The following is a 17,625-nucleotide window of genomic DNA, read 5'->3' on the forward strand; positions in this document are numbered from 1 at the left end:
CTCCACTAAGGGACCGTTGCCTTCCCTCCTTTTAGAGGGGGTAGTTCAGTGTTTATGGACTTTGTCCTCCGGGTGGCCCGGCGGGTTCGTCTCTGTCTAGTCTGGTTGGCCACCGGTCAACAGAGTTGGATCCCGGTGCACCCTATTTTATATTCACTTTTCATTCTGGCTTATGTTATACGAAACCCTCCGGGTTCGATTGGCGGTTCTTAGCTACAGTTCCGCCCCCCCCTATTATTTTATAACATTTCCTATGATGATTATATATGACAGATCACTACCCCGGAGTCCCTAAATGAATTGGTATTGGATATACTTTTATTTCCCGGCCCGGGGTCTACCCTGCCCCGGGAAATCAGACACCATGTGTCTTAATTCCTTGTTATTGCATCCTTTTTTATGCTCCCGGCTTGACCGGAATGGATTGCTATACTTTAGTTTCAAGTTAGACTTATGTTTAGGCCGGGTCCTCCGGTCCCGCCCCTATGTAAGAATATTACAGTTAAGCTCTAACCTTGCGTTAGACCTATGTTAGGCCCGGGTCCTCCGGACCCGCCCCTACCTAAGAATATTACAGTTAAGCTCTATTCTTGTGTTAGACCTATGTTAGGCCCGGGTCCTCCGGACCCGCCCCTACTTAAAGAATAGTACAGTTAAGCTCTAATCTTGTGTTAGACCTATGTTAGGCCCGGGTCCTCCGGACCCGCCCCTACTTAAGAGAATTACAGTTTCTCATATACTATTCTTTTTATAGATGGTGCATTGTCTGACGCCGGCCTGTGCAGCTGTTCTGCACCAGCCTTGTGGCCACTCCGTCTGCCGATCTCACGCCCCTTGTGGGGTTCAACTGGAAGACGTTGTGGTATGGCACCCGGATAACTGTGTGATTTGCTTCGACCTCATCACTACCCTTGGATCTGACTCGGTGAGTCCCGTTGGCTATATTGCCTTCTTATTTATTTTACTATTAGTAAGATATCTATGGTCTTGAAGGACCATTGGGAGTCTCCCTTTTATAATTCCCACTATTATTTCAGGCATCCCCGGAGCAAAAGTCTGCGGCTCGGGCCACACTGAAGGTGTGGGTTGGTGGGTTTGCCCGGAATGTGAAGTCTAAGCGGCCGTACGTCCTATCTGAGGACTACTGTACCATGGTTTACCCCAACGCCAAGTCTTCAGCTGCTGTGGCTAGGCATGTGGCAGCTCCCATCATTGCCCACATTGATGCCACTATAACGGGTCTCATCGACCCAGAGCAAGATCCATCGGACGCCCCCGGAGGTCTGGAGGACAATGTTGCCTCCATGAACCTGGACGTCGAACCAATGTTACTAGACGAGCCGGATACAGGTAGGGTGGTAAGTGAGGCAGGTGTGTCCGGCGCTGAGATTCCTATCCTCAGCCCCGCTCTTTCTTCTTCTTCTGATCGCTCTTCTTTTCTTGGATTTTCTGGGGACCGTGATTCGTCTCAACGATCATACCCGGTTCCCCCTAAGGATAAGTCTACTTCAAGAACCTTACCCAAAGCTCGCAAGCCTCACAAGACTTCTCATGGCTCTAAACATTGTACGAACCCGTCTTCAAAGACCTCTGGTTCCTCCTCTAAGTCTCACGACCCGGGAGTTCCTTCCGCCCCTCCTGCTGCTAGCCCGGGCCTTTCCGAATCAGCCATGCTTCGCATCCTGTCGGAGATGCAGGCAAAGTTAGTTTCGGAGATGCAGTCGAGGATGGACACGATGTTCTCTAACTTCGGTCAGAGAATTGGGGCTTTAGAGCAAGGAGCTCCGGAGAGAGTCCAATCCAAAGCTCTCTCATCCCGGATGCCTCTAAGCTCCCGCCGTTTGCCAAGAACAACCCCTGGCGTATGGCTCTTCATTCCCCGTTCTCAGACGGAATGTTGACTCTGGAGGGCCTTGGCACTCGTCCTCTAGAGGACTTTGAATTCTTTCCTCCTGGTCTGGCATTTCCATTTCATGGTTATGCCAGGCTTACCGAGGAAGCTTTAGTTCGATTAGACAAGGTCCCCAAAGAGACGGTCATCTTCCCGAAGGAGCAAGCCCAATCTGTTTGGGCCAGATTTTTGAACGACATCGGCTGCACTAACACCATGCTGACGCCTTATAAAAGCTCCTTTACGATGTTCTTAATGGACAAGAACACCTTGACTCCATGCGTCAATAAGGTGGCAGAGCTTGCCTTTCAATATGCTCTGGAGGAGAAGCCCTTGCCTCCCATCCGAGAGGTGGATCCAATCTCCCTCCTTCTTCCCTCAGGTATTGAGTGTTGGGACAACGTCCATACCACCTTTTCCTCCGGCAAGCTTGCAGCAGACTGTGCCTCAGTTTTGTTTAGTGAGAAGCTTCCCCGTCTCCCGGAATCCCTCATTAAACAGGAATATGATTCCCGCCTACGTGTGGGCCGTACTCTAAACCTGGCCACATCCACGGAGTCGATAGCCTTGACTTACGATACGGAGAGTATTTTTAAGTCTCTCAACAAGGCTACGTTACAGTCTTTATATTATGACTTGTATGACTTCGCTACTGCTAAACGCAGATGTCGCAAGCATGTCCTAGCTGAGGCGACGATTAGGCATGAACCTAATAAACTCATCCGGTCCTCCTGTTGGGGTTCAAATCTCTTCCCCGAGGATCTCGTAGAGGAAGTCTTGGCGGAGGCCACTAGGGTTAATCAGAGCCTTAAAGCCCGTTGGGGTTTGACCCCTAAACGCAAGTATGACCCCGCAAATTATCAAGCCCGGGGTAGGAAGAAGCTTAGACCATATACCTCCACCCAGTTCAGGCAACAGCAGAGTGCTTCATCCAACTTCCGGCTGCCTCTTCCTCCATCTTCTGTTGTCCCTGCACAGCCTTCCACCTCTCAGGCTCCTTCGGATGACTATGTCACCGTTCTGCTACCTAAGAGCCAGCTTTCTGGTGCCTCCGCCACTTCCCCTGCCTTTAACCAGTCTTACGAGGCTCATAGCTCTTCCCAGAGTTATGGTAGAGGTAGAGGCTACCACCGTGGCTCTAACCAGAACAAAGGCAGGGGAAGAGCCTTTCGCAGAGGAAAGAACTTCCGAGGCGGACGTGGAGGCAACTCCTCAAACCAATACTGAGGTGCAGCAGGTAGGGGGGAGGCTCTATGCCTTCCGCAACAAATGGAGGTTCAGTCCCTGGGCGTTCAGTATCATCTCCAAGGGACTGGGGTGGAGTTGGATTCAAGGACCTCCTCCTCCGAACAAATTTCGTCAACATTCCACTCCGGACCTGGTCGAATTTGTCCAGGATCTTTTACAAAAGAACGCCATACAAGAAACGAAACATCTGAAGTTTCAAGGTCGGCTGTTCAGTGTCCCGAAGAAGGATTCAGACAAGAGAAGAGTGATTCTAGATCTATCCCTTCTCAACTTGTCCATTCAATGCGACAAGTTTCGAATGCTTACCGTCTCGCAGGTGCGGACCTTACTTCCCCGTGGGGCCGTCACCACCTCTATCGATCTTACAGACGCCTACTATCACGTCCCGATAGCGAGACACTTCCGTCCGTACCTAGGCTTTCGCTTAGGGGACAAAAGTTACTCCTTCAAGGTGATGCCTTTCGGGCTCAACATCGCCCCAAGGATCTTCACAAAGTTAGCAGAAGTCGCTGTTCAGGAACTCAGGAATCAAGGGATTCAAGTAGTAGCCTATCTGGACGACTGGCTCATTTGGTCAGACACCTCCCAAAATTGCCTAAAAGCCACTCACAAAGTCATCCATTATCTTCAATCTCTAGGCTTCCAGATCAACTTCAAGAAGTCCCGTCTTCTTCCAAAATCGAAGTTCCAATGGCTCGGCCTGCAATGGGATCTTATATCTCATACTCTGTGTCTTCCCAGACCCAAGAGGTTAGAGATTGCAAGGAACACCAAACGCTTTCTCAAAGACAAAGTAAGTTCCAGACGACTCCAAGAGAGGATTCTGGGGTCCCTTCAGTTTGCCTCAGTGACGGATCTTCTTCTGAAGGCAAAATTGAAAGATATCAATCGTGTCTGGCGTTCGAGGGCGAACCGGAAGCTCCGGGACAGGAAAGTCCGCCTTCCTCCCATTCTACGGGAAAGACTTCTTCCTTGGACAAGAGCAAACAGTCTGTCAAAGTCAGTTCCCCTTCGATTTCCGCCTCCGGAATTAATCATTCTCACAGACGCATCCTTATCAGGTTGGGGCGGCTATTCTCAGCTCAAGAAAGTTCAAGGTCTTTGGACTCCCTTGTTCCGCCATTTTCACATCAATGTGCTAGAGGCCATGGCAGTTCTTCTAACCCTGAAACGTCTCGCTCTTCCCAAGAAACAACACCTTCGTCTGGTCCTCGACAGCGAAGTGGTGGTCCGCTGCCTCAACAGAGGCGGGTCAAAGTCAGGGCCTCTGAACCATGTTCTAGTAGCCATATTCTCCCTAGCAGCCTCGAACCATTGGCATCTTTCAGCTGTCCACCTGGCGGGAGTCCGGAATGTAGTGGCAGACGCCCTGTCCCGGACCTCCCCTCTAGAATCGGAATGGTCACTCGATCTAAAGTCATTTCGGTGGATTCTCTCTCAGGTTCCCGGTCTCCAAGTGGACCTCTTCGCCACGGAATCCAACCACAAATTGAGAGTATATGTGGCTCCCAATCTAGACCCTCAGGCTTACGCCACAGACGCCATGTCACAGAATTGGGACAACTGGGAAAAGATTTATCTCTTTCCCCCGGTGAATCTTTTGCTGAAAGTTCTAGACAAACTGAGATCCTTCAAGGGACAAGTAGCCTTGGTCGCACCCAACTGGCCCAAGAGCAACTGGTATCCTCTCCTGCGGGAGTTGAGACTATACCCTCACCCGATACCCAATCCGGTTCTGTCTCAGATAGTACAAACACGCGTTGTGTACGCTTTCTCAAACATTCAGAGCGCCCTAACTTTATGGACTTTATGAAGTTTGCGGCTATGCATGGTGCCAATATTGATCCTCAAAACACCTTGTTCCTAGAATCGGATAAACGGGATTCCACCATCCGCCAGTATGACTCTGCAGTTAAAAAGTTGGCAAAATTTTTAATAGACTCAGACGTGAACTGTATGAACTTGAACCTTACAGTCACTTTCTTTAGATCTTTATTAGAATCAGGTCTGGCAGCCAATACTATCACCACTATTAAATCGGCTCTGAAAAAGATCTTCCTAGTGGGTTTTAACATAGACTTAACCGACTCTTTGTTAGCTTCAATTCCGAAAGCTTGTGCCAGACTGAAACCGGTTACTCGTCCTACCCCGGTGACCTGGTTCCTTAATGACGTACTCAAATTGGCTTCTGATACCATTAACAGTTCTTGTGATTACATGCCCCTTCTCAGGAAAACACTTTTCCTGGTGAGCTTGGCTTCCGGGGCAAGAATTTCTGAATTGGCAGCCTTGTCGAGAGACCCGGGTCATATTGACTTTCTGCCTTCAGGAGAGGTCCTTCTTTCTCCTAACAAATTCTTTTTGGCTAAGAATGAAGACCCTCAAAACAGATGGACCTCCTGGAAAATTGTTCCCCTCACGCAAGATCCGTCTCTGTGCCCTGTCACTACTCTTAGGTCTTATTTATCCCGGACCTCCTCTAACTCCTCGGGGCCTCTATTCGTTAGAGAACAAGGCGGTACCATTACTATTAAAGGGATCAGGCAACAAATTTTGTATTTTATTAAACAAGCTAACCCTGACTCTTTTCCTCTTGCACATGATATCAGGGCGGTTGCTACCTCGGTGAACTTCTTTCACCACATGAATTTTACAGACCTTTCCAGGTATACAGGGTGGAAATCACCGTCAGTGTTCAAGAAACACTACCTTAAACATTTGGAAGCCCTAAAATTTTCTACAGTAGCCGCAGGGAGCGTAGTTACTCCCAAGTAACTCACAGGTTAATGCCTTGACTCTTTATCTCTCCCTCTTACCTGCCTCATTTATACCCTATTGTATTCGTTGGTCTCGCACCTGAATACTGTTATTATATTTGTAAATTTTATGCTCCTGAGTATCTGTATATATTATCACTCACGGCATTATTATACCTACCTTATTGGATTTATGTTCATATTTAAGATACCCTTATAATTGTTTTTTGGTACTCATCTCTGATTAAAAGCATCTTGTATTTCCCTTACGCTTATGTTTTTTCCTTTATTTTGCAAGTTTGGTGACATTTTTCTCTTGTATAGATTCACTGGGCGGCACAGGTTCGAGCCCAGAAAAGGGATTTTGACGTAGGAAAAATCTATTTCTGGGCGAAGGACCTGTGCCGCCCAGTGAACCCTCCCAGCTCCTCTCCCTTGGAGTCCCCAAACTTTGGGTGCTAAGGAGTTGGGTTCGGAGCGGATGCATTGTTAGTAGTACCGAGTGAGGTTGAACGGCTCTCCTCTATTGGGGTTTTCTGTCGTGGATTAATCTAAATAGTGCGGGACCTCTGGAATATACGCCCAATTTTATACCGACACCAATAGGTGAGCGAGCTAGTTAACCTAGCACTCCTTTACATTTTTTCTCTGGTATATTTAGCAGTAAATTACCTAAGAATAAGTGCTAAATGGAGCTTATTCACTGGGCGGCACAGGTCCTTCGCCCAGAAATAGATTTTTCCTACGTCAAAATCCCTTTATTAAAAAGTCATAAAATTAGGTGTATTTATTTCTTAAGCAAATGTGGATAATCCTGAGTACTAATGAATATTGATAATCAAACTAAAGTCAGAGGGAATATAAGTAATATTTGTGAGATGTGTCATAACCTGGAAATATTTACGTTGAATGTTTTTTTTTAACTTTTTGAGTAGTTTACTTATTGACCAATTTAATGAGGTATTATTATTGTTGTCGTCATTATCATCATCAGGAGGCACATCACCTGATTTAGCCAAATCACTAATTTACAATACGTAGCAAAATTTAAAACTCAAAAATAACTACAGTAGAAAGGGTTAAAGGAAACTTTGAATTTTTCCAGGAAGCTATTGAGCGTGGTGATGTGGAACAAGTGGCGAGGTATACTTCTGTGTTACCAGTTTGGTTACAAGTGGAATGGTATGCTCGATTTCTTCACAATATTACTGATGATCATCATCGTCGTCATGCCCTCAAACTTGCTGCTGATGTTGGTTTAGATACAAGTGCCATAACAGCAGCTGTTGTAACCAGTATAAGGTAATTAGTTTTGGACCTCATGGTGTCAAGGTCAAGGTTACAGTGATATCATTTTTTAACTATTACTTTACCAAATTTTATCCAATTTACTTGAAACCTAGACCAAAATCTCCATTTTCCATTGCTATCAATATTATTGTATTTTCTATACCAGAATACAGTAGTAAAAATGCATAATTTTGCAGATGGGTAGGTTCAAAGTTAGAGGTGTTTGAATTTTCAAGGTCACTGAATTTCAGAGGGCCATACCTTAAAACACATTCGGTTAATGTTATTGACTGATAGAAAACCTCAAATGGGCTTTAAGATGACACCATAATCTTTGATCTTTTTGGACCTTGAAAAGGTCAAATTTAACATTCCCTGATTTTCACCAAGTTCAGATTCACACTTTTTTGCTCTTATTTATGGATACTGCAATTTTACACAAACATTTAGAATAGTGGTAGTGGTTTTGTGAAGCTTCACTTACGATTGGCAGTGTTGGTTGTGTCTGACACTGCTTGGTACCATATTAATTTTACTTATGTATCCTGAGAAATTAAGAATAAAGCCAATTCTATATTATGTTTTTCTTACATACAATGCCTGAAAGGGAAGCCATTAGGTTGATGTTTCACTGCCAATCACAAGAAACAAACGCATTTTCGTAGCCAAGCGGTAGGTAACAATGCTAACAGCTTTTACTAAACTGTATGAAAACTGTGTTATTTATTGTAAGATGTTTTGGATAAGTTTGGAAAATGTATTAATAATTGTTTTTATTTATATCTGCGCATATCCTTGATACTGGTAGCTTGAATCCTTTGACAATGTTTACATTTTCTCAGCTGGATTTTCATGTAATTTCTAAAATTATTAAAACCATCATATAAGGATTATTGCACAAATATAATATTTTATAGCGAACCAGAGTTTTCATATAGTTTACTAGAGGCTATTGGTGTAACTAGCGATTACAGTAATTTGATGTGTAAATTAGTTCATTCTTTTGTTCGGGTTGGCAATGAAACGTAAAAAAAACCATTTGCTTTTTTGGGCGTCATATGTACGAAAAACTTATAAAATGGGTATATTTATTTGATTCTGTTTTTCTAAGGATACAGTACAGTAAGAAAAGCAACATTTATTAACATTATCTCTACTTATATTAAGAATATTATTTGCAGTACTGTATATGTTAAAAAATAAGAAGATTCCTATCATCTTAAAAAGGTAAGTCTATGATCAGTGTATCCTCCCCACTGGGGCCAAAACTTGGAATCTAACAAAAAAGCTTTCCCTTAAATTATGAACAATGCAGAGGGCACATGAGAGAATTATGCTAAATCTAACATGGAAGGATAGAAAAACAGCTAAATGGATACGTCAAAAAACTAAAGTAATGGATATCCTTGAAACCATTAGCAAGCTCAAATGGAACTGGGCGGGGCACATTGCCAGGATGACAGACAACAGATGGACATCACGAACAACCTTCTGGACACCCCGCAGATACACAAGAAACCGAGGAAGACAAAAAACCCGTTGGCGAGATGACTTAGACCAACATAAGCAACAGTGGCACAGAATAGCTTGGGATAGAAGTCTGTGGAGGAACCTGGGGAAGGCCTACATCCAACTAAGGACTTTGGAAGGCTGAAATGATGATATGTTTGCACATCTTCCAGAGCTGTAACTTTAAATCAGCTGATGGTAAAGTCAGCTTAGTGTGGTTACATTTTCTCAGAGGCTTGAATAGAAAAAAGCTGATTTCAATGATATACAGTTATTCCTCAAATAGGCTATTTATTAGAAAGATATGCCAATAATAAGGTAAAAATAGTTCTATTACCTTTTATGTAAATACATATACAGTACAACAAATAAATATAAACACCTCAGAACTAATTACTTCTTATGGTGACCTTTGCCAGTGTAATACTACTCAGGTTGCCTGGATTTAGTCCGTTATGTCTGAAATCCGTTATAATCGTGTGTGTTATTGCGAGGTCCTACTGTTTTGTTATACTTGACTAGTGTTCTTAACATCCCCCTCCTTCCCACTAACTAGTGATGTTGAGGATGAAATAAATACAAAGGAACTCTGACATCTCCTTCTATACTAACTCAATACTTTAATAGAGGGGGAGGGATTTTACAAGAAAAGAAAACGGGAAAGTTTTATTTAAAGGTAGATATCGATATTTAAACAACTTTTAGAGAGAAAACATGTGAACATCAGGTGGGTATAAAAATAATAAATATTATTATTAAAATTTCATTTTTAACTGACTGGATCTGACTTCACACATCCATGAGTATTGCTGTGAGGAAAAGAGAGATGTAGGCCAAGGAAAAACATGGTTGGCTTTCTTTTAACAGGAAAACTCAATGATGGTAAAATTATCCTGTTACAAAGTAATGGTGGTAGGATGTTAACAAAGGTTCTCACTAAGTGAGAAGCCTTGGTTGTGCTAGTACAGTAATGCTTTTGCCTGGACAGAAGAAAATCATTCTAAATATATTAATAATGAACTGGTTTTCATAGTATCTACACAGTAGGAGCCAAGGTTTAAAAAAGGTACTATTGGGAGATGAATATCAAAGTGAATAAAGACAGTATGAGTGATCTTAGAGAAAGGGAATGAGAAAAATTACAAGTACAGGATACGTCCGGTATTTTATTTCATTAATGATAAATGTTTTTAATAATTTTTATTTAACTGCTATTACAGTAAAATTTTTATTGTTGAATAGTTGAGAATATTGACAGCAAGTGTATCGAAATATCGATTAATTCACAGAAAAGATAATGAAATCTCTTGAAACTTGTGAATAATCCTCTGCCATTTGAATTTTTGGCTAAAGTATTATACATTACATTAAAATAAAATGCACTCATCTTTTGTTATGCACCATTCTTGTGTAAACTTCATGCTTTTGTTTTTTTAACAGGCTTTCTTCAAGTAACAGAGACCCAGAGGGACAAGTGTTAGCAGAAACCACTGCAGAGGATAGAGTTAAGATAAATGCAATAGATTGGCTTTTGTATGACAAGCGACAACGAACTGAAGCTCTGCGTCAAGCTAATGCCCTAATGAGAAGCTTTTTAGTTTCTCGCAAAATTGGGGCAACTAGGGTTTTGTTTACTAAGGTGTGTGATTGGCAGTTTTGTACATTATTGATTTTTGTATTACTAGTACACAAAAGAAATTATTATGCCGAGTATAATGATTGATCCTCCTGAAAAAAAGGAAATAAACAAATTACTTTTATTTCTAGGAAAATCTCCTACTGTTCATATTGTTTCTCTCTGGAAGCTTGGTTATTTCGCATAGATATTTTCATGTGAGTGGGGTAAGCTCTATCAGAGTGGAAATGTAAGGAAAGGAGGAGTTCCCAGGGTAGTGTGCTAAGTGTTACTCTATTTGCACTAGCCACTAATGGAAAATCCAAGATATTCTCTCAAAACTATTTGTTGATGATCTCTCCATATTATTTGCTAGAGTTAGAATGGCAATGGTTGAGAGAAAACAGCAACTCTCAATTGACAAAATTACTCTTTGGGATGATATGAATTGGTTTAAGTTTTTGACAAGCAGAGCTACTGTTGTCCATTTTTGTTGTATTCGGAGAGTACATCTAGACCCGGATATACTGTATACATCAAAGGTGACGAATCCCATTAGTAAGTGAAAGTAGATCTTTAGGTTTAATATTTGATTGTAAGGCTTACATGGGTTCCTCACTTGAAAGCATTGAAAGCTAAATGTTTTTAGGCTCTGAATATTTTAAAAGTATTGTCCCATATATCGTGGGGTGCAGACTGCAAAACTATTTTAGAATTATACAAGTCCTTAATTTTTTCAAGAATTAGTTATGGGTGTGAAATATACTCCTCAGCTACCCCAAGCCATGCATTATGCTGGTATTAGATTGTCCACAGTAGCGTTTAGAACTGTACCTATCCCAAGTCTTCTTGTTGATGCTGGTGAATTACCTTTAGACCTTTACCGAAAGTCTCCTATTGTCGGTATTAGTTTAGATTACAAAGACTTCCTAATTCTTTAGCCTGTCAGACTGCAAACTTTGTAAGGCATTGCAAATATTTTGAGTTGCACCCAAAATATCCTCAACCTTATGGTTTTCGTGTAAAACAATTAATAAACGGTCTTGATTTAGTAATAAATAGAGTTCTTCCATTTAGGATATCACCAACCCCTCCATGGAAATTACCAGAGATATTGTTTTATAAATAATTTATTGGTATAAAAAAGAACATGACTGAATTAGAAGCCAGGTCTCTTTTTATGGAACATGTCGAAGAACATAGGGAATAAACTTTTATATATAGTGATGGCTCCAAATCCGATGCTGGCGTTGGATTTGGAGTATATAGTAGTTCTTTTAATTGTAGAGGTGCCCTTCCTCGTGTGTCTTCCATATTTACTGGCAAACTGTATGGCATACTAACTGTTATTGAGAAAATAGCGTTAAAAGAGGAGGGCAGTTTTACCATTTTTAGTGATGCAAGAAGTATCCTACAAGCTTTAAAAGTTTTTTGTTCTAGTAACCCTTTAGTTTTAAAGATTTTAGAATGGCTTTTACTAATTGGCCTGAAAGGTATAACAGTTCGATTTAGCTGGATTCTGGCACACATAGGTGTGTCTGGAAATAAGGAGGTAGATTCATTAGCAAAGAATGCTGCAGCCGAGTTGTTACCAAGAAGGTATCCCATTCCCTGTAGAGTAATGGTTTTTTTTTTACCTACAATTAAGAATTTTATTTTTAATAATTTGCAACAGCATTGGGTAGTTTAATTGAATATAAGATGAGAGAAATTGCAAATGTTAATCTCCTTGGAGGTATAACATGATGCCCCGAAAGTGGGTGACTACTCTTTGTCGTCTCCGCATAAGTCACACTCGGATGACACATGAGTTTCTGCTAACTGGCCAACACCAACTATATTGCAACGACTGTTTGATGCCCTTAACAGTGAGGCATTTGTTGACTGAATGCCTAACTTATAGCACAGAAAGGAATAGAAAGCTATTTGAGGCTCGAGGTGAGGATGGCAGGTTCATCCTTGTCAAGATTCTTGGACATGATGTGTTGTACAATGCTAGCAATGTTTTTATATTTATTCCAGAAGCAGGTCTTCTGAAAGTTATTTAACTTTTACAATGATATCTTTGCTTTTGTGGTTTTAGTTGAGTATTCATTTGTTCTTTACTTATAATAAACAATATTGGTGTCAATGACCTGCGATGTGAGGATGCCAGAAAACTTCAATTCTATCAATCAATCAATCTTGAAGCTTGGCTCATATTGACATTTACCCCAGAACTAAAAATTTCCCGTTTTTATTTCCTTTTAGCAGGCTTAGTCATATCATACAATATTGAGAGAATCTGGCTTATAATGGTGAGAACCTTGCATGGATATGCCATGCATGCTTTGTCTTCAGTTTTATCTTTTTTCATGAAAAGAAACTATATTTCAGCTATTAGGGGTTACAAATTCATGCTTAATACTGTACTTAAGTATCTAAGATTGCATTTGTGCATTCTGTTGTTGGAGCAATTTTTTTGGATTCTAGATGTGTTACTATACAGTATGTAGAAGGTTCAAGTTTTGAACCTTTGAAAGATCTTATGGTTAAGAATCTCACAGCTTGCCAAAAAGATAAAGTTCATCACACTGTTGTAGGAGCTGTCTCTTTGTAGATCAACCAGTCTTCCTGGTATTGAAGAAGGCGGATACCTCGAGTCAGCCCAAGCCAAAACTAGATTGAACATTTGGGAGAACACTGGAGGGGTTGGTGACAGTCTGACGTAGAGGACTTCGAACAGGTAGTTCCCCTCTGAGGATGAAGCAGAGAAACTTCTTAGTGGACTTGTATTTGGAAGTGTATCTCTTAGGTCTATTGAAAGTGTATACAGTAGTCTTCTTTTGTGATGACGGCTCGTAAAGTGTTTTCTGTCTTCATTTTACATGAAGTTTTAAGTACAAACTTATTTAGAGCTTAGAGGTCAATGACGGGCTTAAAGCCTCTAATCTACGTCCCCAACAAGAACAGGTGGCTTTAGAAGTCAGGAAAATTGTCCTAGACTGGCTGTACCATGTCTTAAATTTTTCCACCGCTGCTTGTATGATGATATGTTTCTCAGAGAACCGATTATATGTAAATGACATTGTCGATGTCTGAGTGAGGGAAGGTTTGGAACCCATGAACAGGAGGCGGTAACCATCCCAAAGGATGTTTACCATCCAGGCCTCTGCTCCAAGGCAGTCCTTGACAGGCATTCCCCCCACTCTTGCCAATTAAAGTGGAGAGTTGCCTTTCCTAAAGTCATATGGCTTCTCTCCTACCTCTTCCCCTTCTGGTATGAATAAACCAGGGATAAAGGGAGTTACAGTATACCAAAGTCTCGTAGAGGACGATGATGTTAGGGTAGACAACCTAGCCTTAAGTGTCAGGAGCCTTTTCATGGATGATTTCACTTGAGTTACGGCTCCAGACTTTAGACTTGTCCTTAGATTGCCGTACTTTTAAAGGAGGCTGCTCTGTGGAAAAGGGGGTCCTGACTGTTGTTCCACTGCTTTCCCATCTTGGCTTCAAAATCCTCCAGAGGAGTGTTTTGACTGGTTAATTGGAGCTTTTATTCGTTTGGTGGTATGTTGGCCAGGGCACCAGCCACCCATTGAGATACTACTGCTAGAGAGTCCTTTTACTGGCCAGATAGTCCTACATTGGACCCCTCTCTCGGGTTATTTTACCCTTTCCTACAAATACACAGAATAGTCTGCTCTATTCTTTACACATTCTCCTGTGTCGTCATACACTTAACAACACTGAGATTACCAAACAATTCTTCTTTACTCAAGAGATTAACTACTGCACTATAAATGTTCAATGGCTAATTTCTTGTCAGTAATTGTAGAAGAGATTCTTTAGCCATGGTAAGCAGCTCTCCTATGTGGACACTCCAAAATCAAACCATAGTTCTCTAGTCTTGGGTAGTGCCATAACCTCTGTACCATGGACTTCCATTGTCTTGGGTTAGAGTTCTCTTGCTTGAGGGTACACTCAGACACACTATTCTATCATATTATTCTTTCTTACTGGTTTTAATGTTATGTTGGGCAGGCTTAATAGAAGGGGCATTGATGCCTGGGGATTTATCTCATCTGTTTCTTTATCTTTTCAAAACCATCCTTACTATCCTCCCTTCAGTTGAAGTAGCTATTCTGGAGGGTATTTAGCCTTGCAAGGTGTATTGACTCCGCCATGTTGACCAGTTTTCCGACTTTTTATCTTTAGTCTGTGAGTTTTACAAGCATTTTATTTGTATTTGTGTTTATTTTTGTTATCATTATTGCTAATTTACTATTTTAAGTGTGATTAATCCTTGTTATTGCCATTAATTCTTATCCTTTCTGAAGATATTGAGCAAAATCTGGGACCAGTATGTCCTAGACTTTGTCAGTTTCATCTAATATTTCGCAATATTCGTGGTATGCATGCAAATATTCAAGACCTTACAGTTGTGTCCAGACAGTATGACGTTCTTTTGTGTTCAATATGAGGCACTCATCTTAGCTCCTTATAACTGGTTTTAAAAAACCAATAATTTTTTTAATTGGATGCCATTTCTAGGGCCAGGGGAATGGCTGTGTATATTAGCACTGAGTACCTTGCTTCTCGTAAGTCTTGCTATGAATGTAAATGTCATGAGATTCAGGTAATAAAAGTTTGTGGCAGGCATAACAACTTCTATTTATTTTCGATCTTCCAGAATCTAGACATGGATGATTCTATCTTTAATTGTGTTCTTACCCTTACAGCTAGGATACAAGTTGATGATAGAAAGGCCTCTTTTGTTTTTGTTGGTGATTTCAATGCTCACCGCAGGGAGTGGTTAAATTCTATTTCTCCAACTGATCTCTATGGCTTGAGAGCTTTGGATTTTGCCCCTGAATCAGGTTATTAGCCAGTCATAAGTAAAGCTACTGACAGGTCTGGTAACTGATTGGACCTTGCATACGCTGATTCCCAAGGTGTTATAACAAGTAATAAATTTAATAATAAAAATTAATTTAATGTTAATTATTTTAATAATAATTATCTTAATAATTTTGATAATTATAATTTTAATAATAATAATTTTGATTCATTTTAATGATTCTCCAATTGGGACATCTGATCATGCCTTGATTTTGTTATAGTGAAGACTGAGCAGCCTGTCCCTGATGTGTCATACTCCTGTAAGATTTATATAAAATCCTAAGCAGACTGGAGTGGCATTTTGAGTGATATTTTTTGGCTTGAATTTATCTTAATTGTACAATAGTGTTGAGCCTGTTGTTCCTTTGAATGAGAATCTAGTCAACATAATTGATAGGCGTATCCCTTCTCGTGTGCTAAGGTACACAATGAAAGACAAACCCTGGTTTAATGATGATTGCAGATGTGCTTTTCTGGAGAAGCAGGAGGCCTATCATCTTTGGAAGGGTAACAAATCAGATTTGACTTGGAAAAACTATACTCAGCTTGGTGCATTTGCTCAGAGAGTTTATGCTTCAACTGAAAAGGAATACAATTTAACTAGAAGAAACATATTCTAGAAGTTTTATACCAGCTGTGACCAAGTTGTGGAATGATCTTAATCGTGTAGTTGATCAGTTGAACTTCAAAAGTTTAAATTTGTAGAAAATATTTTGTTGTTGAACAAGCTGACATAAGTCTCTTTTTATAGTTTATATATGAAAGATATTTTACTGTTGTTACTGTTCTTAAAATATTTTAATTGTTCATTACTTCTCACATAGTTTATTTATTTCTTTAATTAATTTTCTCACTGGGCTATCTTTCCCTTTTGGAGCCCTTGCGCTTATAGAATCCTGATTTTCCCTTCTTTTTAGCCCCCCCCCCAAATTGCAGACTGCTATCTGATTTCTCTATATTCTTGAGCTGAAGAGAACCTGAGATTTGGAGAGTGTATCAGAGACTTCCCATAAGGAGGAGAGAGTATGGTCAATGGAAACTGATCATGTGAGAATTTCATGGTATGTCTATTCCATTGTCTTGACGTTTGCTCTTGGTATTGAATATTTTCTAAAGCCTTCAGGCTGGGTATTGAAGAGTATTCCCTTGCCTGCAAAGAATCCTCAGAGGGTGTATTTCTGCTACTAACAGGACATGTATAGTCAGGCCCTTGTTCACCTCACACTTAGGTGAGTGTACTTTTAGAGGCAATTTTACCTCTTCATAGTTAATATATGACAGATCTATTTTAGTATTGTTACTGTTAATACAATATTTTATATTATTCATCACTTCATTTCCTTTCCTCACTGGGCTATTTCTCTCGGTTGGCGGACTTAAACTTATAGCATCCTGCTTTTCCAATGAGTTTTGTAGCTTCACTAGTAATAATAGTAATAAATGTTATGGAAGTAGCTACCTGAGAATTATTCTTATGAGAGAGAAAAACCCTTTTCTGGTGAGTGCCTTTTGATTTAATGGCGTGCTTCAACTAGAGAGCGCTTATGCTTGTAAGGTGAGCGTTAAAGGTGGCGCCTGCGATCCACAGCACATGCCCTGTCTGACGAGTCTGCATATACCAGGCCTGTTAAGTGAGTGCCATAAATAAAGGGCTTGGAAACCAGAGGCCGACGAGTCCTTACTAGCAACTTAGTCTTTAGTGCTCTATCTCAGGTTTGGTACAGATGTTCATACTGTTTTTATGAAGGAGAATGCACCCTGGAATGGATGTGTCCAGAGACGAGCTTAACCCTAAAAGAAAAACCTTGGTCTTAGGCCTGAGTGCTCAGAAGTGAATGCGCGTACTAAAAGATGTATCTGAGTGCTAATAGAAGAGCGCAAGTATTCTCTTATAGATGAGGAATACCTAGTGTTATTAGGTGAGAGCACGTTCACACGAGTCAACAGGTGTGCCTGAGCTCTAACAGGAAAGAAGGCAAAATCGCTTATGAGTACTGAGATGGGTATATGAGAGTGAATAGGTGAATGTGTATGATTGCGAACAGAGGGTTGTTATTGAGCGTGATGTAATGAGCGCTTTTGATCACAATTCTTTTAGGGGAAAATGGCACATAAGATCTCCATATATGATGAATGTGTGCTCAATGGGGAGGGCAAGCATCTTGCAAAATAGGTGCCAACAGCAGCATCAGAATCCGTGGGTGAGAGAAAATTTAAAGCATACACAGCAAAATGTGGGCACATAAGAGCCCAACCTAAAATTCCTACTGTGTGGGGTGGCCTGGTCTGCAAAAGTAGGACTTTATCAAAAGGGTACACATACATAAGTTTCGAAGAACGTGCGCAATCACCAATATGCGTGGTAACACTCCCATAGAAGTGAACGATCACAAACAGGTTGGACGGAGGTCCCATAATAATGAATGGTTGTGAAC

The 17,625-nt window shown here is 40.9% G+C and overlaps 1 protein-coding gene across 1 annotated transcript in view; it reads left to right on the forward strand.

The window, feature by feature from the left end:
• LOC137619486 (nuclear pore complex protein Nup107-like) overlaps positions 1-17,625 on the forward strand; it is a 195,963-nt gene that overhangs the window by 142,046 nt on the left and 36,292 nt on the right. The window contains exons 12-13 of the mRNA XM_068349555.1: positions 7,001-7,197; positions 10,135-10,333. Coding sequence (XP_068205656.1) covers positions 7,001-7,197; positions 10,135-10,333 — 396 coding nt within the window. The remainder of the gene's footprint in view (positions 1-7,000; positions 7,198-10,134; positions 10,334-17,625) is intronic.

Source organism: Palaemon carinicauda, chromosome 26, assembly GCF_036898095.1.
Source record: "Palaemon carinicauda isolate YSFRI2023 chromosome 26, ASM3689809v2, whole genome shotgun sequence".
NCBI lineage: Eukaryota > Metazoa > Arthropoda > Malacostraca > Decapoda > Palaemonidae > Palaemon > Palaemon carinicauda.